This window comes from Aphis gossypii, chromosome 3 (assembly GCF_020184175.1).
Source record: "Aphis gossypii isolate Hap1 chromosome 3, ASM2018417v2, whole genome shotgun sequence".
Classification (NCBI taxonomy): domain Eukaryota; kingdom Metazoa; phylum Arthropoda; class Insecta; order Hemiptera; family Aphididae; genus Aphis; species Aphis gossypii.
Genome location: NC_065532.1, coordinates 36,431,686 through 36,458,405, shown reverse-complemented (window position 1 = coordinate 36,458,405; position 26,720 = coordinate 36,431,686). Strand labels below are relative to the sequence as shown.

General features: G+C 27.2%; 3 protein-coding genes and 1 long non-coding RNA gene across 5 annotated transcripts; 1 reads left to right on the top strand and 3 right to left on the bottom strand.

Moving 5' to 3' along the window:
- Positions 1-202: 202 nt before the first annotated feature.
- Positions 203-2,410, bottom strand: LOC114122140 (transcription factor sma-9-like). The gene is made up of 2 exons (XM_027984710.2): positions 1,921-2,410; positions 203-1,845 (listed from the first exon to the last, which is right to left on the bottom strand). Exons 1-2 carry the CDS (start codon positions 1,930-1,932, stop codon positions 397-399), a joined length of 1,461 nt encoding a protein of 486 aa, XP_027840511.2. The 5' UTR covers positions 1,933-2,410; the 3' UTR covers positions 203-396.
- A 3,090-nt stretch (positions 2,411-5,500) lies between these two features.
- Positions 5,501-7,336, bottom strand: LOC114122114 (putative mediator of RNA polymerase II transcription subunit 26). Its single transcript, XM_027984680.2, has 2 exons — positions 7,175-7,336; positions 5,501-7,098 (listed from the first exon to the last, which is right to left on the bottom strand). Exons 1-2 carry the CDS (start codon positions 7,184-7,186, stop codon positions 5,896-5,898), a joined length of 1,215 nt encoding a protein of 404 aa, XP_027840481.2. The 5' UTR covers positions 7,187-7,336; the 3' UTR covers positions 5,501-5,895.
- Positions 7,337-13,083: 5,747 nt separating this feature from the next.
- On the top strand, positions 13,084-20,695 carry LOC126551383 (uncharacterized). Of its 2 annotated transcripts, none has more exons than XR_007605281.1 (4): positions 13,084-14,613; positions 14,677-15,063; positions 19,508-19,623; positions 20,017-20,695. It is a non-coding gene; the product is annotated as an uncharacterized LOC126551383 (long non-coding RNA). The 2 variants fall into 2 exon arrangements; XR_007605280.1 differs by having other exon boundaries at positions 19,508-19,637.
- A 1,634-nt stretch (positions 20,696-22,329) lies between these two features.
- On the bottom strand, positions 22,330-26,339 carry LOC114128304 (cyclin-dependent kinase 8-like). The gene is made up of 2 exons (XM_027992787.2): positions 26,197-26,339; positions 22,330-23,683 (listed from the first exon to the last, which is right to left on the bottom strand). Exons 1-2 carry the CDS (start codon positions 26,212-26,214, stop codon positions 22,391-22,393), a joined length of 1,311 nt encoding a protein of 436 aa, XP_027848588.2. The 5' UTR covers positions 26,215-26,339; the 3' UTR covers positions 22,330-22,390.
- Positions 26,340-26,720: the final 381 nt, after the last annotated feature.

Genomic DNA, 26,720 nt, shown 5'->3' with positions numbered 1-26,720 from the left:
GATTTGAAATTGACGACCGACTTAATAGTGCTTACTGCTTTCCAACGAACAAGTCAAAAAATCATATGATGATATTTGATGGTTATTTTGATTTGTTATAATGTTATATGAATTGTATAAGTTTAAGTGTATTGAAAACGAGTATATTTAATATTAATAATTCAAAAATTAAAGTATTTGAATATTTATTTTAAAACCAAGTAAATACAAACATTTTAATGAATAATTTTTTTTTTTTTTAATGGAATAAACGCGCTAACACTTACAACACATTGCAAAGTAAAAACCTGCCAGTTGAAGTGTGCGGAAATATTCTTGAAAATAAATACTTATACTCTAAATACATGCCGAAATAATATAATAAATAATATAATGTACTGTAAATAAGTGCGACTTTTAAGCGACGATGGATCTGAGATTGTTTTGAGCGACTTTGAGTTGTTGAGTTGTTGGTGTTGGTTCAGATTTGTAGACCACCGACGGGATTGGTGTGGTAGATATGATCACTCCGGACGACGATTGGCTTGCGGTTGTCTGTTGGACGCGTGGCTGTTCGGTGACGGCGACTTCTGCGACAGGAATTGTGTAGTAGTACTGTTGTTGTTGGTATTGTTGTGGAATGGTGGCGTACTGGACTTTCGGGCGAACAACTGCGGTTGCTTGTGCTTTGAATTGGGTGGCTGGGTACTGGGCGACGTTTGAGTAATTGACTGGACTGGTGGCAGTGGCTGATTTTTGGACGTATTGATAGGCGGGCGTTGGAGCGGAAAATCGTTGTCTGTATTCTTGACGGCCTTGGTATTGTCTGGGTTGAGCTGGACCGTTGGACCGCTGTTTGTTTTCTTGTTGGACCTGAGCTGAGGCCACTAACTGCTGTTTAAGTTCTTGTTGAGCCTGAATGAGTCCGGCAAACTGTTTTTTGAACTCCAGTTGAGCCTGTGCAAGGTCGGCGAACTGTTGTTTGTACTCTAGTTGAGCCTGAGTTGGGGCAGCGAACTGTTGTTTAAGTTCTTGTTGAGCCTCGTTAAGAGCGGAGAACTGTTCTTTGTATTCTTTTTGAGCTTGGCTAAGAGCGGCAAACTGTTGCTGATGTTCTTGTTGGGCTTGTGCAAGCACGGCAAATTGTTGTTTCAATTCTTGTTGAGCCTGAGCTGGTGCGGCGAACTGTTGTTTAAGATCTTGTTGAGCTTGGGCGAGATCAGCGAATTGTTGTTTGTACTCGAGTTGAGCCTGTTCGAGAGCAGCAAATTGTTGTTTATACTCTGCTTGAGCTTGAGCTAGGTTGGCGAACTGTTGTTTGTATTCGTATTGAGCATGAGCAGCGTTGGTGTAAGCAATGTCTTGTTGATTTTCAGTCGGGGCGATGAATTGTTGTTTGTACTCGGGTTGAACTTGTTCTGGGATGACTGCAGGTAAGGCAGCCGGATACGATTCCTTATTATTGTATTGAGGTTCAGCTGACTGTTGAGTGTCTGGCACGTAGTACCGTTGACTAGCGTGGGGGCTGTGGTAAGAGTTTGGTGCGCCGATCGAGTACTGCGCTCCAGCGTTTTCGTATGGTGCCTGGTATGATTGAGCAAAATGCTGTTGTTGTTCAAAATTTTGGTAAGCCTGTGATTGTTGAGGGACTGACATAATTGGAGCCGATAGTTTTTCAGATTGACTTTCGATTTCACCGTATTTGCCATGCGCCTGTGGGACAGCCGACGAAGACACCGGGTAGGACCCTTGTGACATGGATGATGGCTGGTATTGTGACGGTAAACCGGTGGTTAATTGATGCAATTGTTGTTGACACAAGGTCATACCGATAAAGGCGAGCACTACTAGACCGGTGGAGAACATCTGTGGATAGAAATATAATATGTAAGTATTTTTAAACGTAAATAATATAATAAAAATTTATTTTTGTACGCTTACCTTGTATGCCATTTTTGATTATTCGTAAGTCTCCTGTATGTATGACTATGTACTATGTTCTGTGGAGTTTGATCGAAGACGACTGATACATTTGACCGACACCAGTTGGGTTTATATATGATCGTACTTCATGTTAATATCGCTGGTGGATTAACTCGGTGGGACCTAATAGCTAATTAACAGTTTTTACTAATGAGGTGGCTCTATGCATATTGATATATGGGGACATACTACTTACTGATAATTGTTATGTTTCACTTTAATAATACATTGATATTGTAACGTCGAATTGGTGGATAGTTTGATTTTCATATATTATTTGTGTTATAATTTCGTTTATTACAACAGTAGTAATATCTGATTATAATATAATATAATAAACATCGTGATGTACCGATTTCACATGAGTTGTACGTACGGTGGGTTATATGTTACTCATATGTTAACAATATATAATAATTGAAGTATAAAGTATTTTTCCAAAATGTATGTGTTTAAATATATTTTATGTTATTATGGATAATATTTAATACGAATGTATTTTATTGTTTCATATATTAATGTATTATTTTGTTATAAATGTTGTTGAATACTAAATTTTAATTATAATTTATAAAATAAAATAACTTAAATTTAGATTTTATATAATATTTGACTAATTTTAAATATTTAATAACAAAATCAAAATAAATGTAAGTTACTTTTGTTATAATATTCAATTTCTTACTTAATAATTTGAAAAAAAACATTTAGTTTTATACCCATTAAAATCTATTTAATATAATTCCTTATAAATACTCGTATATATTAATGAATAAATTTTTCTTAATAAATTTTTTATTTTTATAAATAATTGATAGTTGTTTAAAATTAAATTGTAACTGGTATAATGAAGTATAATCAAATATAGTCAGTTTAACACAATTCTTATATTATAAGTCAAATATATATACATACATAATATATTATTACCATAAATAATTATAATAAAATAATAATAGTTATCCTTCTAAAGTTAGTAAATATTTCAAATGATTTAAAAATAACATAATATTCTTAATAGAATTCAGTTTATATTTATATAATGTTTTTAATAAATTCTGTAATAATCTTGAAACTTTGGTTTATTAATAAATAGTCCATACAACTTATAATATGTATCTATACTTACGTAGTACAGTTGGGATAAAAATAAAATATTGAAAATGTGTTATTTTGTAAGACTCAATAATAATTGAGTACTATTTTTTGAGTAAATCTTACATATCTTACATATTTTACAATATAAAATTTAAATAAAAACTGCTTAGACAACGGAATATAAACTTTTACTATTTGCAATATTAACAAATAAATAATATATCACTAACTTCAGTGTTTTACTTAGCTATAATATACTTATATTACAAAACATTAATTGTTTATTTTTTTTTCACAATATAAAATAATATATATTTACTAAAGAAAATTATTTAAAGTTTATTTTTAAAATATTAATTAAGTTTATTAACTATAAAATACCTACATTTAAACTTTGTTTTTTCAATGCCAAAAATAATATAGGTAGTTATAACTTGTATATTTTAAGTATTTTATTTAGTAATTTAAATCATAAATTTGAAAAATATTCATATTTTAATTTAATACAATCAATTCTATTTATGTATTTATTTCATGAAATTTTTTTTGATATTATAAATTGAAACTTAATACTCATACTTATAATCTACATTTTATTTGTTTTAAATGTTTTCAAGTTTTAATTTTGAAAACTGAGGAAGTCTTTTAATTTTATAGAATACATTGAGTACAGCACCTCGTAATTGATTAAGTGACATTTTAATAGATACAAAAAAATATATACATCATTATAAAATCATTTTTCTTCTCAAAATTAAAAATCAAAAATTTTAAATTAATATAAATATTTTATTTTATTTTATAACGTCTACATGGTTTTACATATTTTAATATTAAAATTTAAAATACGTCAATTTTTCATTGTATAATATAGTAAATAATATTTTAAGTAATAGTAGAATGTTTCAAGATTTGATGATCAACATTTTTCGAATAAAAATAATATAGGTAAAACAAATGTGTTATGAAGAAATCATTAATTTACGTGTGAAAGTAGATAAAATTTGAATTTAATTGCTCATAAGTCATAAATAATATACAGGTTAAACTGTAGCAGTATACTTAACTTTTTTTTTTTAATTTTCAGTAAATCAAACTTAAATGGAAATTTTTCATTATATTTTTAAGCTGGTATAAAAATAAAAATAAAATGATTTTTTAACTACAAAATAATATATACATTTTTGTTGAATTAAATTTTTTTTAAAACTGGTTTTTATTAAAACATCCCATTTTAAATTAATTATATTTCTCTTTTGCTTGATTATTTAATATTTTGAAAGTATCGGGAATTATTTACATATAAATCTTATTTAGATCCAAGTTTTTTTTTTTTTTTTAAAAAACATCCTTCAAAGTTGTTAATCATTCAATTTTTTTATTATAAAAAAAATGTTATCGGGTAAAATAAAAAATTAATTGATAGATAAAATAAACCACACATAATTAGGAAACCAGTATATTATTTATCTAATATACATTTATATCTAAAATAAAATAAAAATGTCTATTGTTCTGCAATTATTATAATTGTCAAGTAAAGTATACTTAATTAAGCTCTGTGTATGAATATTTGCTACGGTTATAAAAATTAATAGTTTAATTGGCTAAAAAGAGTTATTAACACATTTTTTATTATTACCATTTGACAACAATGTTTTCCTCGACATTGAAAAGAGGTAATTCAGTATTAATGTTTAAGGATAATGAAAACATTGATTAAATCAATGATATTTAATACAACTTGTATCAAAAACTAAAATATTATATTTTAAATACTTTATCAAATATTTTAAATAAAGTAATATCTGATATTAAAAAAAGTAATTTAATACCTATTAGATAGTACCCAAATACCTTTTAAATACTGGAATACTATTCGTATATTTTACACTATTAGGTACAGACATTGATGTATTTAACAGTTCATTTTAAATTTAAATTAACTGGATTTACCATTACTTACCTAACCTGTTGAAAATGAAATTGAAAAAAGTCTATGTTTTTTATAATCACCGATATAATTTATTGCAAATAAAATTTAATTACTCTATTATACATATTATGCAGTTAATTATAAATTTATCCAACTTTAAAAAATAGAATTATTTATGTTATAACTTATAAGTTATAAGTTATAATTTCGAATACCTACACAGAACATTAATTTATAGGGTGCTATTGTACAAGCGTTATTATTATATAGGTACGCTTTTTAATATTAATTAATTTCTAGTTTTAATTTGTTTTTATTATACGAGAAAAGTTTTACTAACGTTATCCGTATAAAACATATTTAAAATGTGATTATCCTTAGCTCGAACATGTCATACATGAACGATTATACTAAGAGTTACTGCTAACCATCTGATGAGATTAAACGCTTTCTAGAATCATTATGTGGATCGGACAGAATTTGTAGGTGTATCAAAAACAAGTATTTTTAATGGTCGACAAATTTAAGTGTTTTCACATTTATTCTTAAACCAAAATAATGAAAATAATAACAAACAATTAAATTTTTTTTTAGGGACATATGCGTCCACACAACATAATATTACAGCGCTAAGTCGCAATATCGACCCGCAGCAGCCGTTCTGTGTGAAAATCGACGGTGTAATAAATATCCTATATTATAATATTTGTGCTACAACGCACTAGTATAGTACCTAATTAATTAATAATAATAATAATAGTAATAATAATAGTGATATCTAATAATCGTAAAACGAATTACGCGTAGTGTGTGCGTACATCGGAATCGACGGCACTATATACAATAATATTATATATAACGATGGCACGGTTCCTCAACGGAAATGCACTTGCACCGTCTTAAGCGGAATATCTGAGAGTGCTGTAGGCGGCACCGGGTTGTTGTTGTTGCGGTGATGATTCGAACTTGTACGCGAATTGTTCCTTAATCAACGGAGTGGGTGTGGTGGACTTGACTCCGGAAGAGAATTGGCTCTTGGCTGACTGTTGGACGCGTGGTTGTTCGGTAGCGGCTACGGTGTAGTAGTATTGGGGTTGTTGTTGTTGTTGGTACTGTTGCGGTAATGCGTTGTACTGGAATTGGGGTTGGGCGGCTGGTGCCTGGGATTTGAATTGGACAGCGGTGGTGGCAGGGTGACGGGTGACGTACGAGTAATCGGCAGGTCCGTTGGTCGAGGGAGCGGCTGGCTGTTGGACGTATTGGTATGCGGGTGATGGCACGACGTATTGTTGTTGCAGTTCTTTGTACTGTTGTTGAGCTTGAGACAGGGTGTTGAACTGTTGTTGCTTGTATTCCTGTTGGGCTTGAACGGGGGCGGCGGTCAACTGTTGTTGTTGTTTGTATTCTTGTTGGACTTGAGCGGGGGCGGCGAACTGCTGTTGTCTGTATTCTTGTTGGACTTGAGCGGGGGCGGCGAATTGTTGTTGTTTGTATACTTGTTGAGCTTGTGCTGCAGGGGTGGACAATTGTTGTTTGTATTCTTGTTGAGCTTGAGCAGGGGCGGCGGCCGGGAAAGATTGTTTGGTCACGTATTCGGGAACAGCCGACGGTTGGGCAGCTGGCACGTAGTATTGTTGGTAAATCTGGTTACCGGGGTAAGAGTTGGGGCTGACGATGGAGTACTGTACGCCGTTGTAGTCAAAAGTCATCTGGTAAGGTTGGGCCAAGTACTGCTGTTGGGTCTGGTACGGTTGCATGTAGAACTGCGCTGGTAATCCCTGGTAAGGCTGCACGTAGTATTGTTGTTGCGGGATCGCTTGGTAAGACTGCGGTGGTTGTTGTGATTGTTGTTGTTGAGAGACCGATGGGGCCACAGGCGACGGTTTATTGGATGGCTGCTGTGTTTTCTGTCCGAAAGCGGCAACCAGATTGTCGCGTTCGATGTCTTCCAATTTGGTCTGTGGTTGGGCGGCCGCCGATCCCGTCTGGAACGACGCTTGGGACACGGCGGTAGACTGGTATTGCGATGGTGAGCTGGAAGTCGATTGTTGTTGGCACAAGCACATGCCGGCGAATGCGATCACCAGACCGATGGAGAACATCTGTCGTGAGGAAAGGACAAAAGTACGAATGTTAAAAATAGGTATGTGAGTATTTTTGTTTTTTTTTTTATCTTACCTTGTATGCCATTTTTGATTATTTGTAAGTCTCGTGTGTGTGCTTCTGTGTTCTGTGAAGCTCGATCGAATACGACTGATACGTTTGACGATCACCGATAGCGGTTATATACTTACGAACTTGACGGAAATACCGTATGTGTTAGTTCCGATCGCCTGCTTGGTGGGATCGAATTAGCGATAACCAGTTGGCGTAATGCGGCTCTGTCGCGTGCCCAAATACGCAGGCACGTACGTATAGGTATACTACAGCGGATGGATGGGTAACGTAAATGCGTTTCCGGTTGTTATGTTTAGATAAAAATATATTGGTTATTATTATCTCACCGGACCGGAGGCCGTTCCAGTTTTACTTTCATATTATTATTTATTTTTATTGGCGATATGGTCTCCTATACAGTAGTACAGCAGTGTATCAGCATCAGCTGTAAACGTCGCAGACGAATCATGTGGCGGTTAAAATAGTATTATGTTCGGCAATTTATACGGTCAGCTTTGATATATTTTACGACATGCAGTACGAGCTTGGTTATGCATTTATGATTTAAGTATTAAATGTTTTTTTCTCGGTGCATTTGTGGTAAAATTGTATGTGATATTATAACATAGTTATACACGGTCGTGCGTATTACATTTTTTATTATATTATTTAAAAAAAAAAACATTATTTTTTTAAAAATAATAACGTTAATTACCATTGAATTAAAATAACTGAAGATTGCATTTCTTAGCACATGCATAATAGATAATATTATGTATTATTAATTATTAAAACATAATTTTATTTTATTTTTTAATTTATTACTTTTAAATTTATAGCCATAAATTCAAATTGAGATAAAATAATCTACCTACCTACCTAATATATTTATATTAAAAAAGTATTAATGACTTTTAGTTACCAATGAATTTACAGATTTTGGACATATTTACTCAAAATAAATATACTTAAATGATTTATGAATAAAATGAATCACTATTGGTATTGAACCAACTAATAATACTAAGACATATTTGTATTATCCAGTATTACGTCATGTAATATGATATACTTATACTTTTATTCGTTTAAAAATGTACACTAGGTGGTAGGTAAATATTTTGTTTGGTTTTTAAATTTTACATTGATAACCTTTTATATAGGTAGTATTATTTTTTACAATATAATATCTATAATAAGTGCTTGTTTACTAGGTAATTATATCTAAAACTAATATTTTTACAGTTTCTACATCTTAAAATTGTGATCATTTTTCATTATTTTGTAATATAATTTAGATTAAAATGGAAAATTTAAAAAAATAATAAATTTAATAAATCATCATATTCGAATTAATTAATTATTATTTATTTGAATTTTTTTAAAATAATGAAAACAAATTAATTTTTATAAAATGAAACCCGAAACCAAGTTTAAAAAGTAAGTTATAAAAATAATCAATAAGTTTTAATGGTAGTATAAATTCGTAAATGATTATTACAATTTATTGTGTTATAATATTTTCTTAAATCTTATTAGCTTAATAATTAATAACCTACAAACTCTGTAAGCAAATAAATGTTTATTATTTACAGTGTTATTAACTTAACATTTTATATAGATATATATAAAGTACTGTCTTAGTACAGTCTTACATCATATTTACTAAAAAGAAAAACAAACTATAATTAAATAATTATACAGATTAATCTCTATACTTATCTCATTCATATAAAAATAAAGATTACTATGAAATTAAGTTAAGATTATTTAATAAATAAAATAATCATCATATTAATAATAATAATAACGTGTCAACGTGATATATTATTATGGTCGTTACACAAATATTATTAAAGTCATTACATAAATACGAAGACAACTAGTTACCTTAGTTAGGGACCTAGTTATTTAACTACATTTTATTATTATTACTATTATTTGGTACTTATATTGTGACGTAATAAATATTTTCGGCCTATTGTTTTAAATTATTGTACTGTATTACTGTGGCGGTACTCGTTTGTATGCATTAGAATCTGATATATTTACTTGCTAGTGATATAATAATTAATAGTAGGTATAATGAAACTAAAAAGTTACAAATCATCAAAATATTAATATTATACATTATGTATGATCCTTTATATTTATACATTTTACTCAGTCATATTACAATATTTCATGATATTATTAGGGAGTATAATGTAATATGTGTACCTAGTTGTTAATAAATTGTTATGTACATTTATAAATGTAAAGGATTCAACATTACACGTCATAACATAATATTAATATTTTTATCATTTGGTACTGATTAGTTTCAATTAATTATTGTATCTTTTACAAACTTGGTGATTTGAAAACATACGTATTTCGAATTTGTCTATATTACATTTGAATTAGTACAAGTACTATAATAATAATAATAATAATAAAATTATTAAATCTAATATATTTTATTTATGTATAAAAAAAAATCAATGATGGATCGTTTCCTAAGAAATAGCCATATATATAAACTATTATTATACTATATAAACTATTTTATGGTTACATCACAATATATTAAAGCATGAAATACATATAGATCGTGAATATTTAGTATAAGATACTGTAAAAATATGAATTATTATATTTTATTAAAAATTACAAGTCGAATAAATCGTTTAATAATTGTTGTATAAAGTATCATCAATATTAAATTACAACTTATTAATATGGGATCCTACAAAAAACTATCAAATAAATACATCAAATGTATAATTAGTGGTGATATTAACTATTTTTTTTTTGTTTACACAAAGCTAAATATGTTTGTATACCTACCTATATGTTAAGGATAATCGTATAAAATATATTTGCTTGCCTACATTAGTTAAATATGACAGTTAGATTCAAAAATTCTATATTAATATTTTGTTTTATTAAGTGATTTAAGTATAAATGTTATTATTTTATACAAATAATGTGAATTAATTCTAAAAATATGATACAAACTTATTACTACATATTTCTATAGTTTAACATCATAATTTGTTAAATCGTGTGTACCAAAAAGGTTATTGACGTTAATCTTATATCATTTTAACTAGTCTACACTCTACTTAGTTATGGAAATCATTTTACAAGTAAATCTGCTTTCTCCATCTGTCACAAGTCATAACCATCATTGCCGTCACTGAAACTAATATATTAGATTGGTGGCCTAACGGTATTGTGTAATACGAATAACGTCGGCTACGTCTACCAGGCAGGTGTATTGATAGTGTCGTTTCCTTAAAAAGGCCATATTGTGTTTGTGTTATTTCAAATAAATTAATGCTATCTGCACCAATATTGTCTCACCAAGAGAAATTACATGAACTCGTTATAGGCACCGTCATACATATCAGTACATCGCGTAGGTATTAATATATTATTATTTAACGACTTTCCTGCAACACACTGTTCGAGATATTCTTGGAAATGCCGTGTGTTCCTTGTAGTATATTTTATACACGTAATATTATACGTAATGTTTTTATTGAAAAACTACATCTAAAATTCTAAAATATTAATATTGATTGTTGACACACACAAATTGATTCTGACAATATGATTTTTTAATCTTTAGAAAACTAGAAAAATGACAAGGCGATGCGATAATGTCGGAGGTAATATTGTTGATTCTATTAAATTATTTAAATTATAAATCTAGTATAGCCTCACTATACAATATTTAAGTATACGATAATTATAGCTTAAATGGCTCTATAATAGTACCGAATATCTACAATTCATAGATAATTAAATTTTTCTTTAACACGTATTACGCCTTTGCCCAGTGCCCAACCCTTTGAATAACTAGACTTATCTAGTAGCATGTCGCTCAGAAGGTAAAAAAAGGATATAAAACAGTTAATTTAATTTAATTGAACGAGTATTAATAATAATTCAACTATCAGGAAATCTTTAGCTATATAATACATAATATATATTTTTTAACTAAGTGAATAACTTATAAAACCCACTTATAACTATAAACTCGTAAACAAAATGGTATTTGAACAATGTACCTACCTACGTATTATATAAATTTAATTTTTACATAATAAATATTTAATAATACATTAGCAGCTTTTACTTTAAGTAAACTTTAAAAACGAGTTTTTATACGTAAAAATAAGTACATATATATATGATACCTTTCAAAACCACTGTTTCTCATTTAATCATAAAATATTTACTACTTGCTTAAAGTAGGTAAATGAAGTTCAAATACCTCGTTAAAACTGCTTGGTATACATATTAAAAATATGTGACTAGAAGTATTAAAATATATACAATATAAGTACTTATAATGTAATATTTTTTACATTTAAAAAAAATATATATTAATACGAGATTGTAAAAAAGATTCATCTAAAACACCATTGAAGAAAAATATTTTAAAATGCGACCAAAGATTTCTTGAAACACTATTAATCGTTTTCCTTAGATACACTATATTTAATTTATCTATTTAAATATTTTCTAAATAAAAATAATTGAAGTAGAAAAATATGGTTGGACTAATAATTATAGTAACAAAAAATATTATATATATAGAATATATTTATATTCTATTATATACAATATACATACCTACTATAATTATTAATTTATAACATATTCTTCAACAATAGTTTTGATAAAACTGTAAAAAGTAAATAATATACTTATACTAATAATATTAGTATTAAAAATTGAAATTAAAAACTATAATAGTGTCAAAATGTTCAGCAACATTTGATATTGATTACGAATGTTGTACTTAAACCATATGAAAAAAATGCCATAGATATACTGTAAGGTTTTTGACTTATAATTTCCACGAAATAATTTTAAACCTGCTAATATAAAATCATAAGAGAATTATTTACAATTACTGACAAGAAGAAAAATCATATTTGAAATGTTAACATTGTAAAATCAATACATTCATCACTTCGTTCAGAATCTAAAATATTAAATATGTGTTATGTATAAAAATAATGTTATATATATTATTATTTAATTATATTAATGTATCTATACAACAGGTACACTTCAACTCAAAACCATTTGCACTTCATTAGGCAAAAATGTAATTAAAATATTTATCAAGAATTTTCTTTCTTCGAGTATGGTAAAATAAGTCGGATTGTTTACAAAAATTAATCTTATTATATAAGAATATCTATTTGTGATTCCTAGTAATACCAATACATCGGTTTCCGGTGATATTCATTCATGCGTAAAAAACAGCTTGATTCTAATGAAAACAAAACAATGCAAAATTGCATGAATTTCTCATAATTATTGTGATTTTTCTTTTGTAATTAAACTGGAATTTTAAATTGGTTATTCTAGCTTAATGAAAACTAAAATAACAAATTCTTTTTATTATTATTACCTAACCTATAGTGTTATTATTGTTATTACTTATGTCCAATAAACAATAAAATACAGTTTTATCCCGTGTAAAATAACTACGTACGCTTAAACCTTAACTCAAATATAACAATAGTTTAGATTTTATTATATTATAAGAAGTATTCGACAAAAAAAAATTGTTTTAGATAATTATTAATTATAATAACTAGATATTTACAATTTGTATAACTTGTATAAGGTACACGAGCACATTTTTCGATTTTGTGTACTGTTGAAAGCTCTTTTTCATAATACATGAATACATTAACCTAACAATTAAGCATAATGACAAGATACAGCAATTTAATTATCAGTTAAGAGATACTTAAATAATAAGTTTATTGTAAAAATTGGCATATATTTTAATATTATAACGCATGGCAACAAATGACTATTTAAGTTATTGTTACATATTAAATAACTTTAACATAACATTGCCATCGACATAATAATGATTCTATTATATACTATACTACATAATAATAATATCAAATACGTGTGAAGAATATTTTAAAATTACTATCTCAATACCTATTAAAAGAAACACATATATAATATAATATAGTAATGGTATACATTACTATAATAATTTTAGAACAGATATTATTACTAAATAGTTTGTGGGTATCTATACCGACTTATCCTTTGTGACTATATTATATCAAAGTAAAATATTATATAAGTAAATAGTTTTTCTGTCTATTTTGGATAACAAACTGAGACAGCTGGTTATTTTAGTTTTATTATGATGATTGATGACAATAGTTTTTTTCATCTATTGTCGAGTTTTAATGTAGAAAATAGAGATTATGCAGCAAATTGAGTAACAATGAGGACTGAGGGTAGTTTTTAGTAGAAATTATTATTTGGTTTGTTATAATAAATTCCATATTTTTTTTGTTAATAATTTGAATATTGGGTGTATAGTTTTTCGTAAGTTGACGCAAATTAATATCAAAAATACATTACAAATTAATAATTTTTATACTTTTTTTTTTTAGTACAAATTATCCGTATTTTTCATTCAAAATTTAGTTTTTTTAATCAATTATTTAACCATTTAAATTTAATGATGTCGATATTGCTATGAAACAATAATTAATTTCTGTGTTTAATATCGATTGACTATAGGTATTATTTCTTTTGACTTTTTTAACGATTCATTTAAGTACAGAAAAATATTACATAATTGTAAGATTGAATATTAGTATTTTTTTAAAACTTCATACAACTATAGCTATATAACAATTAATAGTGCAAGTCCTAAGCCAAATTTGATAAATCATGTCCAAATAATACATATTCAATCATAAAGGTCTTACAAGAAATACTGGGTGAAACATTAACAAAAACTATAGATACCATTATACCAATAGAAATAAGAAAAAATAATAACCAAAACAATATGAGCATAATTGAAAAACAAAAATAAATATTACGTTAATATTTAAATGCATAAAAATGATTACAATAAATCCAAAAATAGTTCAGATAATAATATAAAAAACTACTAATTAAAATTTGAAAATTATATTAAATCAAGAAAAATTGAATTATTATAAAAAGTGTGTTTTTATTATTTTTAATTATTATACTATTTTGACATATGATAAATTTAATTTTGTTTATAATATTATCGTTAACATAGAATAAGTTTTTACATTTTTATAGGTCATCATATTTTATTGGTCGATTATATTGCTAAAAAATGCATTGTAATTGATTAGGCTGTAGCCAGTTCCCAGTTTTTAATAGTTTTTATAGTTTATTTTTTTGATTATGACAGATGGTTTATACGAATATGTAAACTGAAGTTGATGGGAAATGAGGAGTTTTTAAATCAAATATTTTAATATTTAATAATTTTACTAAGAAAAATTCTACATAGATATAACAATATCCATGCAAGTAAATGTTATTATTTAAGAATCGTTTATTTGTTTCAAGGACGTTTTTCGTAGATTCACTTGGAGAATTCTTCGATCAACGTATTTTTGTTTATTTTGAAACAACCAAGCGTCGTGGTATAAAAAATTATGTCGATGAGCAGTAGCGGTACATATTACAGTCACGGTTTCTATTTTCAGCAAAAATTCGATGATGTAACTACGTGGGAGCTTATCTGAGCGGTGCTTTCCACTTTGCACAGTGCAAACGGCCACTTGACCACAGGAAGTCGAAAAACTGGTCCGGATCGTCTGCATTGTATCCCGTATGTCACCACGGTTCAGAGAAAGTGGTTTCCCGGTTAAATCCAGTCTGTGCATACTTATGATCGCGATGTTTAGCTATAATGCTATATAGATTGCAGTCTGGTTTCTTTGGCGTGCGATAATTTCACCCGGCAGACGACCGACGAGAATACAATTTTCGTATACTAATATACACGAGCAAGAATGTATATTTTCGTTGACATTTAAACAAAATAATGTTTATTAATGGTAGATTCGAAAGTACCTATATTATGTGTACAGGTAATAATATTACTATATACATTGAATACCAATGCAAATATTTAATTCTGCAATAGAACGTATAACAGGTATTACGCGACGATGTCCGTATTTTAAACTATTAATTGTTATTATTGTTAACACAAAATTGTTTTATTTTGAAACTGAATGATAATTGATAAATATTATGCTATATGTCACGGAGCAGTTTACTTAAAACGAAAATACTTTTATTACAATTTAAACGTTTTGACAAAATATTACTTTGTGTAGTGCAAATAAATTATAAACTCGTATAAATATTATGTGAACATTAAAATCGCAAATACCTATGGTAAAAGTGCAGCTGACAATATTGTACAATTAACACTTACCGACTAATGATAATTTATAGGTCGTAATTAGTAACATGGAACAATAAAGCAAAATAATACGAGAAATATATTATTTATAATTTTTAATTTATAATTATTTATAAAATATACTATAACATAATATTAATTTGTTTAAGTATCTTAAAAATTATTTTAGTATTTTAGAAAAGAAAATTGGAATTAAAAATGTTTATATGTATATGTTTTTTTTTGTCATGTAATAAATGATAATGAAATACATTAATCTTTAAATAAGAATGAATGTGACTTTTTATTAGGTTTAAACTTTAATAGACACATATTTAGGTAGGATCTCAAAGATTCTTCGATTCGGACTTCAAATTTTGAATTATTCAGTTTTTAGTACATTAAATAGGTAATTGATTTTAAAATATTATGAATCTAAGGTATTGGTTTTAGGATAATGTTTATTTTTATATTATTCACGCGTTTTACAGTAGAAAAATCTTCCGATCTCCAATTTCAAACGTGGTTTCTGGTAGTAAATTAGATATAATTAGTACCTACTTTCTGCTAAACCAGTTTTCAACAAATTAAAAAATGTTTATTTTTCGTGATTACCTATTCAGAAATAAGTAATTATAGAAACTATATTATTATAAAATATATAATATTAGTATATATATATTTAATTTTTTAATTATGTTAGCTCTTTTTGCGCTTCTAATAGATATTTGAAATTGTTGACAATTTTTGGTATGCAATGATATATCATTGAATTAAAAGCTAAAATATTATTAGAGTGATATAACAATAACGAAATACCTACTTGTCCTACGCTCCTACCAACTATAAAACAGAGTAAGTTTCCGATTATTTTTTTTTAACGAACACACATAATGGTCATATAATGAATAATAATACATTTATAATTTAAAACTAAATGTTTGGATCGAAATTTGAGTAAACCTTACTAGAAAAATGTTAGATAAATATGGTAATAAATTGTCATATTATATATTATTTTGTCTTATCCTTATAAATTTTATCTGGTTTGATCAAAAATAATTTTAGTTAATTCGACCATAAAATGTATAATACTGGATACATCATATTATATAGTTATATAGTATATACTCATATAAAATATATTTATTTAGTACATGTTCCATACACATAACGTACTTATACATTAATTTTATCTTATAAGTACATACTGCATTGTATATTCTAATATCAAGTAACAATTGATATATTGAATAGATTATAGCTGGTAATACTTAATTGAGTGTTTGATAAAATATTATAAATTATAATTATATTTGGTTTAGTAAATTTAATTAATACTTATTAGTTTGAACATTTATATAAATATAGATGAAAAATAATTTTTACGGTAAGGTAACTTATAAATTATAAAATAGCTATCTTCTTTATATCAATCATCACTATTAAACAAACATTTAAGTATTATCTTTAGGCTTATACAAATTAATTGTTTGACACTTAAATTGTACAATTAGTTATATCGTATATAAGTATATTGTAATGTGTAATTAAATAATTTATTCAATAATATACTAATACTTGATGAATATACCTAAATGTTCCAAAGATGTCATATTTATTTGATTTGAATGTTTCTTGTCTCCTATTGATTGTAAAAATCAAAATATTTTCTCAACACTAGATACTTAAAAAAGTATGAAATAATATTAATTAATAATTTGGTTCTTGATAACGGTTTAAAACACTAAACTAATTAAAATTAAAAATGTTTCTTTTATATTTTATATTTATATTATTCTCTCAAAATATATTATGACATAAGCGAGTCGTCACTAAAAATACTTACTAAATAAAAATGTTGGTGTTTCAAATTTACCTAATATTAAATGTTTAACTATTTTTAAATAAGAATCGTTCGTAATCTTTTGATCACTATTATTATTTTTAATACAAAGAAAACTTATAATGAATTTCATTCTATTAATAATTTTTTTAGCTTTGACTGTAATTTATTATATTATTTATAAATCAACAATACTTAAGAATATTATAAAGAAATTAAATCTTCATATTATCGTTAATTGTTGTATGATGAAAGTAAATAATTATGTTAAAATTTTTGGCTTTATGTTTATGAAAATATTTGAATAATTGGTTAATATTTTTTTTTTATTTAAAAATTTTATAATAAATCAAAAGTAAAATGGCCATCAATATAAATACCTACTCTTCTATTTCTGATGTGATTATTTAAAATTAATAACACGTGATTATAATCGTTAAAATCATTATTGACTTATTATGGCTATATTAATTATTATTATTATGAAATGTAAAATATGAAACAAATATTGATTTCATGTATATTATGAAGTCTATGTGTATCTTATGAGGTGTTAATTTATTTTTCAAAAAAACATAACTAAAGTAGGACATTATATTATAAATTATAATCTAAATAAAATACAACAATATAATCAATAATAAAATTTACTTTAACTATATTAGTAGCTTTAATAGCAATTTATTAAAGATACGACTTTTGAGAATCATTTCAACAAATTAGTTATTTTGTATCTTTTTTATTTTTTTTAAAACTGTTTTTGTAGCCGTAATTTTTAAATGGTATGAGTATGATGATGTAAATATGTGATATATTAAAAGTAAAAATATACTCATTCCTGATTAGGAGCTGTATTATACTTTATTTTGAAATTAGTAAATTAATTATTAAACTAATAAAAGTCTTAAAGGTAAAATAATATTTGTGTTATAATATATCATGGTTAGATTCAATGTGAATAATGAAATGTATACTTGATGAAAGAATTTTTTTTACTACTTTTTTTCTCTACTATTTCTTTTATAATAATACCACATTCCACAATAATAATATAATAATTGTTTGAAATTATATGTATATTATGTCATCTATACACTTCCCCTTAATACTACGAGTATAAATAACCGAAATTACACATTTTATTTTAGTTCTATGTTTTTTTATATATTAATATTATACTAGTTTATAAATCATATTACCATATTATAAATTATCGTATTTAATTCTAGATATTTCAATACTGAAATAATACATTATGTTGTCAAATTTTAATCACCATTCATAAAGGGAATAAAACTAAATCTAATTTATACAAGTAATTATTGTTATATTATGCGTTTACGTAAATGCACTTTAAAGGCCACAATTTATCGAAGTTTAAGTTCTTATGAATTGACTGTAATACCAAAATTGTATTATTTATCTTATTCTCTATCAAAGTAATTTCGTTTTTATAATAGATACTAGCTCAAACACTCAATAGATTATATAAGTATTATTATTCAATAACCTATTATCAAAAATTATTTGCATTTAGTATTATTTTTAAAATCTATTGAAATTAATTATAGCATCATTCTTAATTTTACTATAAAATATTATACTTAAACCTTTTTAAAAGATTTTATTATCAAAAACTTTATTTTTGGAATATTTTGATCATAGGCAGGATAGTACCTATATTTGGTAGGACTGGTAGGAGTAGTGTGTTTAAAGTTAGAAATATAAAATTGTAAAACTCCTACAATTGTGAGATAATGAATTTTAGTTAACTATATTGAGTATATTGATTGACATGTATCATGAGTTTTTAAAAAATTATTTTTATAAACTATATTAAAACATTTGAAAATTATAAGAATTCATCGTTAGAATATATAATTGTTATATATATAAAAAAAAAACATTAATGTATTTTGTATCCTTAATTATTTAATAAAAATAAATTTTATTATTGAAGAATTATTTTATGTGTTTAAAGTGATTAAATCACAAATAGTTGAAATAAATATTTAATTTAAAAAATGTATACAATTTTAAATTTTATGACAAGGTTTTCTATACAAAGATTTTATTGAAATCTAAAAAATAAAATTTAACAATTTAAAAATTGAAATTCTTAATGAACAATATAGTTAAGTTATTTTGTTGTAATTCAAAAATTTTATTCACGAGGACTTAAAACTATATTGTTATACTTTACTATACTTAATGACATAGGTTTTAAAAACATTAAAATTTAAATATTTTTTTATTATATAATCTGTTCAATTCATAGTAGAACAATGAGTGAAGACAATATGTTTTATGGAATGCAGACGTCTTCCAGTGGATGAACTTCTAACATTTAATTGTCTACTTCTGAACCTACTCACACCGTTCTAAGGAAAATCGGTATTGACTTAAAAGTAACAACTAAAATTATGAACATAATACCAATAAATATTTCTAATACAATAAATGAATAGTTTGAACATTTGTTTTAAGTCCAAATTACATATGGGTATTATTGACCTATTGGTCATTTCAATGTACAAAGGTAATACATATTCTTTAAAAATATATCGGTATTGACGATAAAAGTCTTTCTTTAATATTTTCTTATTATTCTTTTCATTATGAACCACTACCTGAGTAGTAATAAAAAAACCCTTTCATGTCTGAGATTTTGTTGTATTTTTAGTATGTAATTATTTTTTTTTCGTCCAGACGACCTTCAACATTTTAAATGTTTATTTTATTACCGAAAAAAAAATATATATATAAATAATAATAAATAATGTGTAGATAAAAGAAATGTTAATGACAAGTCAGGCCATAGATAATTGAAGAAACGCAATGGTCTCTAAAAACTGATCGATGAAAGCGAAATCTGCCTTCTAAATTCATCAGGTATAATAAACGAGAGGACCAACACACATTGCTTGCTCACAAGATGGACAGACCTGAACAAATAATATTGTTTGAAGAATAGTGATAAAAAAACCAACCGTTTCCACAGCGAATACGATTTGAAACACTTTTTAGAACAACTTGAGTCAATTCATCACACACGTACATTATTATTATTTTTAATAAAAGTATTGTCTATTTCAGTGAAGAAATTTTTATTTAGGAAGTCCTTATTTATCATCATTTTTATTAATATTTTACATTGTTCTTCAGAAACCTCACAATCTATAATCGATAGTATTGATAAATTCGCAATTCTATCACGTTTATTATTTTCATATTTTAGGTATTCTTTAATTGTTAAAACATAAGCATGTTTCTTCAAAAATAAATTATCAATTTTAGAATTCGTTCCACAAAATTTCTTTTTATGTGGTATAATTTTTTTTTTATTGGGTATGCCATTAAAAAATATTCTATAACACTTTATAATTTCATAGATTACTTATTTTGATATTTTATTGATATCGATTTATTTTACTTATATCTGAGTAGAATTAAGTGAAATTAAAAATAAAATTTAAGTTTTTATCTGTTTATACTTATTATTTATTGTCAATATAAATGCAAATTGCAATATAGTCATAAATGAACAATAATAATATATTAAATCTAAAATTTCCATCACTCTAAAAACAATCAACTAATTCACATTTCATAAAAATTATTTAGTCAAGTAATATTTCAATGTTTTTTTTAACGTATCATCAATTTTAAATTGCATTCAGCTAAGTATGAACAATTTAAACTTTTAAAAATATACGTTTTTGTAAGCAGAAACAATAAAATCAGATATTTTATCAAATATATGTATATATATATATATTCAAATTAAATTATAATTAACAATTTTATTTTGAAATATTATTTCACAATAAGTTGATTTAGATTGATAAAGTTACAGACAGTTATTTCATACGTACTAAAGACTAAACGATGATAACATCTTAACATTAGAAAAATAAATAATATTAAACAATATTAAATTTGGAATCAAACGTAATAACACACACAGATTTTTATGAGTTGTATACGTGGTTAAATAAGATTTTAATAAGTTATAAAAAATCTTCAAGCGTATTAATCTCGAAATGTATTTAGAAATATCGTTAAATTTATGAAAATCTCTAGGTATGAATTATTTTTTTTAAGATTGACACATTTCATTTGATCGATAGGAAACGAAAAATAACAATTTGATAAAGAAAATAAATCATCATTAACACAATAATAATGCACGATTTCAGTTAGGCTGAAAATCATACTATTTTAAGTATTGTTGTTTTATCGAAAGTATAATATGCAAGTTGATGTTTATGCTATATTATATAGGATGATTCACCAATCATTTTTATTTCTTATTTTTTTCCATTAGTAATCAATTGACTTAAATTCTGATTTTTGGAATTTATATATAGATATTGTAGGTACATTTAAGAACCAAATTATCAGTTATTTAAATTTGCATGTACTTATACTTCTATTAAAGGAGTGTCCTGCGTTGATATAAACTTTTTATAAGTGAAAACTAACCATCTTTACTATAAATTATCAAGCAAGTAATATTTTTAAAGCAATGATGAATCTAAATTAGAATTTGAATAAATAGTTTCTGAGTTATTAAATTTTGCAAGCCATGAATAATTATCCCTAAAAATGAGCTTACACAAACATAAAACAGATATAAAGTTAATTATAATATTTATAATACTCGGACAATTATACAAAATGAAAATGTTGATAAATAATATTAATTTCCAAAATATTCAAATCATTACAGCATCCAATTATAATGAACCATGTATTATGTATTATACTTTTACATATTATCTGTATTACGTACAAAGTTAAACAACTCAAAAACTATACATTCAAATTTTGATTGAGATACATAACAATTAGAAAAAAAAGTAATCTGATTAACAATGTATTAGATAAAAGGGTGGTTTTTGTTTGAAAAAAAAAATTTGACGATACTCCTGAGATGGCATAAAAAATTCGAATAGTTGAAAATAAGTATACTTAAAAATTCTAAGAATCAGAATTTATATCGATTCATTATTAAAGGAAAAAATAGGAACTGAAAATGATTGGTGAATCACTCTATACATGTGAATGTCGTAGGAGAGTTAATAACAAAACACATCGTATATGCATTATATTATGTATACTTAATATTAATATTATTATAATTATTCAAGTAAATAAATCACGTGACCACGATCCGTTTGAGGGGTTTTACTGTAGTCTTGTCGCCGAACTCGGGTGACTTGTCTTCGCTTTTGGTTTCGGTGCTGACACTGCTACCGTCGGCGCCATCGTCGTTTCGGTCGTCAGGCTTTTCACCGGACGTCCCTGTACTTTGTCCTACCTTGTCTTCGAGCGGTTGTGCTGACGACCCCCCAGCGGCCGTAGTATGCGACACGTGCGTTGACCCAGAACCTTGGTACGACGCCGGTTGTAACAACGGTCTCGATGACGGCAAAGACGACGACGCTTTGTGCTGGTGTTGTTGATGGCTCGGGTGTTTCGGGTGAGTATCGTGCGACCGGTGGAACAGTTGCGCTCCCGGAAACTTTCCAAGTCCGGAGACGCTTTCGCCGCCGAAACCTAAGCCGCCGCCGAAACCTCCACCGCCGAGACCCGACGGAAAACCGGCTACGAGTGGAGGGCTACGAGGATGCGTAGTGATAAAACCGCCGGGCGACTGGACGAACTGCTGGCTGTGCGGTCCGCGGTGGTGCTGGACCGGTTGGTGGAAACCCGAGAACAACGGCACTGCCGGTGGAAGCGGAGACGGTGATGCCGGAGACGGGACCAGGACCAGGGTTTGATACGGTGCTCCGGGCTGACCGGAAGAGGGTATGAGCAACATGATCGGCTGGCCGACGGCAGACGGTGTAGGCGGATATGGTGACTGGTGCAGGGGTTGCTGCAGCGTGTTAGGCGCCAGTTCGTAGCTCTGATAGTGTTTCGGTTGTTTTATAATGTGGTGATGGTAAGTTGCAGAGGGTTGCTGTAAGGATTGAATTTTACCACCACCACCACCGCCGCCGCCCCCGAGGAAGTCGTATTGCATTTTAGCCATTGTCTCGTATCCGATTTGCTGTTGTTGTTGCTGATGCTGGTTCTGTTGCTGTTGCTGTTGTTGCTGGTGCTGGCGGTGTTTGAGGTCGGACAGCGGATGTTGCTTGGCTACCGGTTGTGGCCCGAACAGGTCCTCGGCCGAGTAAGACGGAGGTTCGGGCTGGTGCGGGTTTTGCACGAATTGTGAGTACGCAGATCCGCTCAGGGCCGGATGATTGGCCGGAAAAACGAACCGATACGGGAACCCAGCAGCTGAGGTCTGAATGGAAGGTCCAAAAATGGACGAAGCTCGAGACTGCATCCGTTCGGGGTAATAATACGGATCGCCGTTCCGCGACCTGTCGTCAGCCCGTACGTAGTGCACCTTAGTTCTCGCGTTGCATGCTGCCAACGCAGTCGTTGCCCAAAAACATACCTAAAACCAAAACCATCGTCAATGAGTCGTGAATTTTTTTCAATGCAATCTTACACGCTACTCGAACTACTATTGTTGTTGTTGCAACGGCTTCAAAACATCAAATAAATTAGTATAATACACAATACAAGGGTTATTAAGAATTCTCTATTGATATCTTACAGGAAACGTGTTCGGTTTAACAAATACAGCGGTTGTCGAGAATATGATCTTAGGTAGTGTAAGTATAAAACATTATGGCGTAATGACCAGATAATGTTGTAGATGTGATTGCGTCTTGTCTTTGGCAAAACCATAACACAATTTTTGTGGTTACACGGTTCTTTTTTAGTTAACTCGAACGCGGAAGGATCTATACTTATTTATTTTTACTTGCTCTACTAAATTGTACATGGCTAGGTTTATTCGCCTTTTCTGAAATTTGTAGGAGTACATAATGCACATCAAATCGAGTGCACAGTTAATGGTTTACCAGAAATTGTAGGAGTAAGGTGTATAACTAATTTTGTTTTAGCAACACATTGATAATTCTTTGATATTGTTTTACTCTATACATAATACATACCTAACTGTTATTAATAGTTACTATTATCTACAAACGTCATTAATCGCATAAAATAATACATATTGATATATGTAATGAGTGATTTTCATCAAGCATACTATTTTATTCTTTAGTAATGTATTAATTTATATTTTGATTTTTAGAACAGTTCAGTATATTGAAGAACCATATTTTTAAATACTTAGTGCTATCCGATCCTATATTGGACCTATATTATCATTAGTATAATAGTATAAAAAAATTACTCATTCAAATTTCGATTTAAATACATAAAAATAATCTGATTAACAACAATTACAATTCATTAATGTAGAAAAATTCTTAATTGAAAAAAAGAAAGTTTGCCCCGGGACATCCTTTAAATGGTATAAAAAATTAAGTATTTTAAAGTATGAACCTTTAATATATTCCAAAATTTATAAAATAAATAAAAAATGAAATCAGCACACTTAATTAAGCATTCTGTTATATTACATGTTATATATGTAAAATAATCAAGATCAAAGTTATGAATTTATCATCTGAAATATAATTTTATACATTAATTTGAATGTTTAGTCAACCAGATTTAAAACCGAACCCCTTTGTATTTACATATGATTAATATGTACAAAATAACTGTAAACATTTTTAATTCATTAGCTTAAAAAATTACATTGATGAACAATTATTTAGTATTTTGCCTATTTGATGATGACAAATATTTTATTAGCATAAATAACATTTAAAACACTCGAATAATAACAACGAATAAATTAACTGTATAGAATTTTAAGTTAAAATAGAAGTCATTAAAAATAATGATTTGGTAATTAGATACGAATGATACGATAACTATAATCTTTGTAAATACGATAAATTTGTAAGCCGATACGAATCATTGGCGTGTTGTAAAAATTGGGGAAAGTGGATAATATTGTGCATTGTAATATTATTTAAGACTAAAGAATAATCTTTATTTAGCAGGGCGGAAGAATAATATTTATAGGAAATTCGACAGGAAAACGAATAAAATGACTAGACAAAACAAAATTTTAAAACATTATTGGTATTCTGTTTTTATATTTTCTATTGTTACATTAATTTATTATCTATGAACATAGCTACTACAAATTTTATATAGGTTGGTACATACATAATATTGTATAATATATTATCATTATTTCATTTTGAATAAGCTAGTGGATAATAATTGAAATTCTACTCAGTTTTTTTTTTATATTTACTAAGAGAAAACTGTTTATTTTAACAGTACTTTTTTTTTATTGTAATTTTTTTTTAATTATTCAATTGAGTATTAAAAAGTAAAAAGTAATACATATTTAATTTATTATCTAGCTGATAAATGTATTTTAAAACTTGTACAAATTACTAATGTTAATCATTATTTTCATCTACCATCTACTTAAATAAAATATATTACAACAAATTTAATATTTTTTATAATTTATAAATACATAATATAAATGGTTTAACAATGTATAATCTAATGGTTAATATATTGAAAACAATTAATTTTGTTAATTATGTTAATTAGGTTTCAAATTTTAAACAATTCTTTTGGATCGCAAATTAATATTCTATTTGTTATGATAGCCTTTTAAATGTATGATATACAAATTACCTAGTAATAATAAAATGCTCAGTAATTAGATATCACTATGTGCCTACTTTTTTTTTTAATTTAAAATGTTTTTCTTTAATTGTGTATGTTTATATATTATTTTTAATTTTCAAACATAAAATTATTTAACCATAGATAGCTACAAATAACACAATCTACGATAAGTATAGATTACAATTTAAATATTATGATTATTTAACAAATTATTAAATTTTGAAAATTATTATTTCAATGAACTTTAAATTATAACCATTATGAATTATGTTTATTATAAATACAGTTTTAAAATATTATCCTTACGTATTAATAATCGTATGTACTTACCGCAAACGTAGGTAACATGATAACGAGAATGATTTTCCGCGATCACAGTCTACACACTATTGATGTCGGGAAACGTGCGAAAATGACCAAGGCTACATTTTAGAGATGTATTTCCCTCGCAACCACATGGGAAATAGTAGGAGGGGAGTCTGCTCTAAATCGTGCACGGATTTTTGGTAATTTAAATCGCTTTCATTCAAGCGAACAACGGGGAAACACCTCCGTGATCTTTTCCCTACTGTATATATAGATATACTTACCAAATATAATAATGGAATAGGTTCACCGATCGCGCGATGTAATCGAGCCATGTCACGGGCAATGTCATTTACTACTACCACTACTGTTGTATTGATTAGATTTTGTCATTTTTGCATTAAATGGTTAGGAAATTTATTAAAAGAGACACGTATAGGTTAGGTTAGGTAGTACTTATATTAGGTACCCTATAATTTATACCTTTTGTCATGCGCCGATCAATTATATATCAAAGAATATATTATGTACTTATATGCAATATCGTA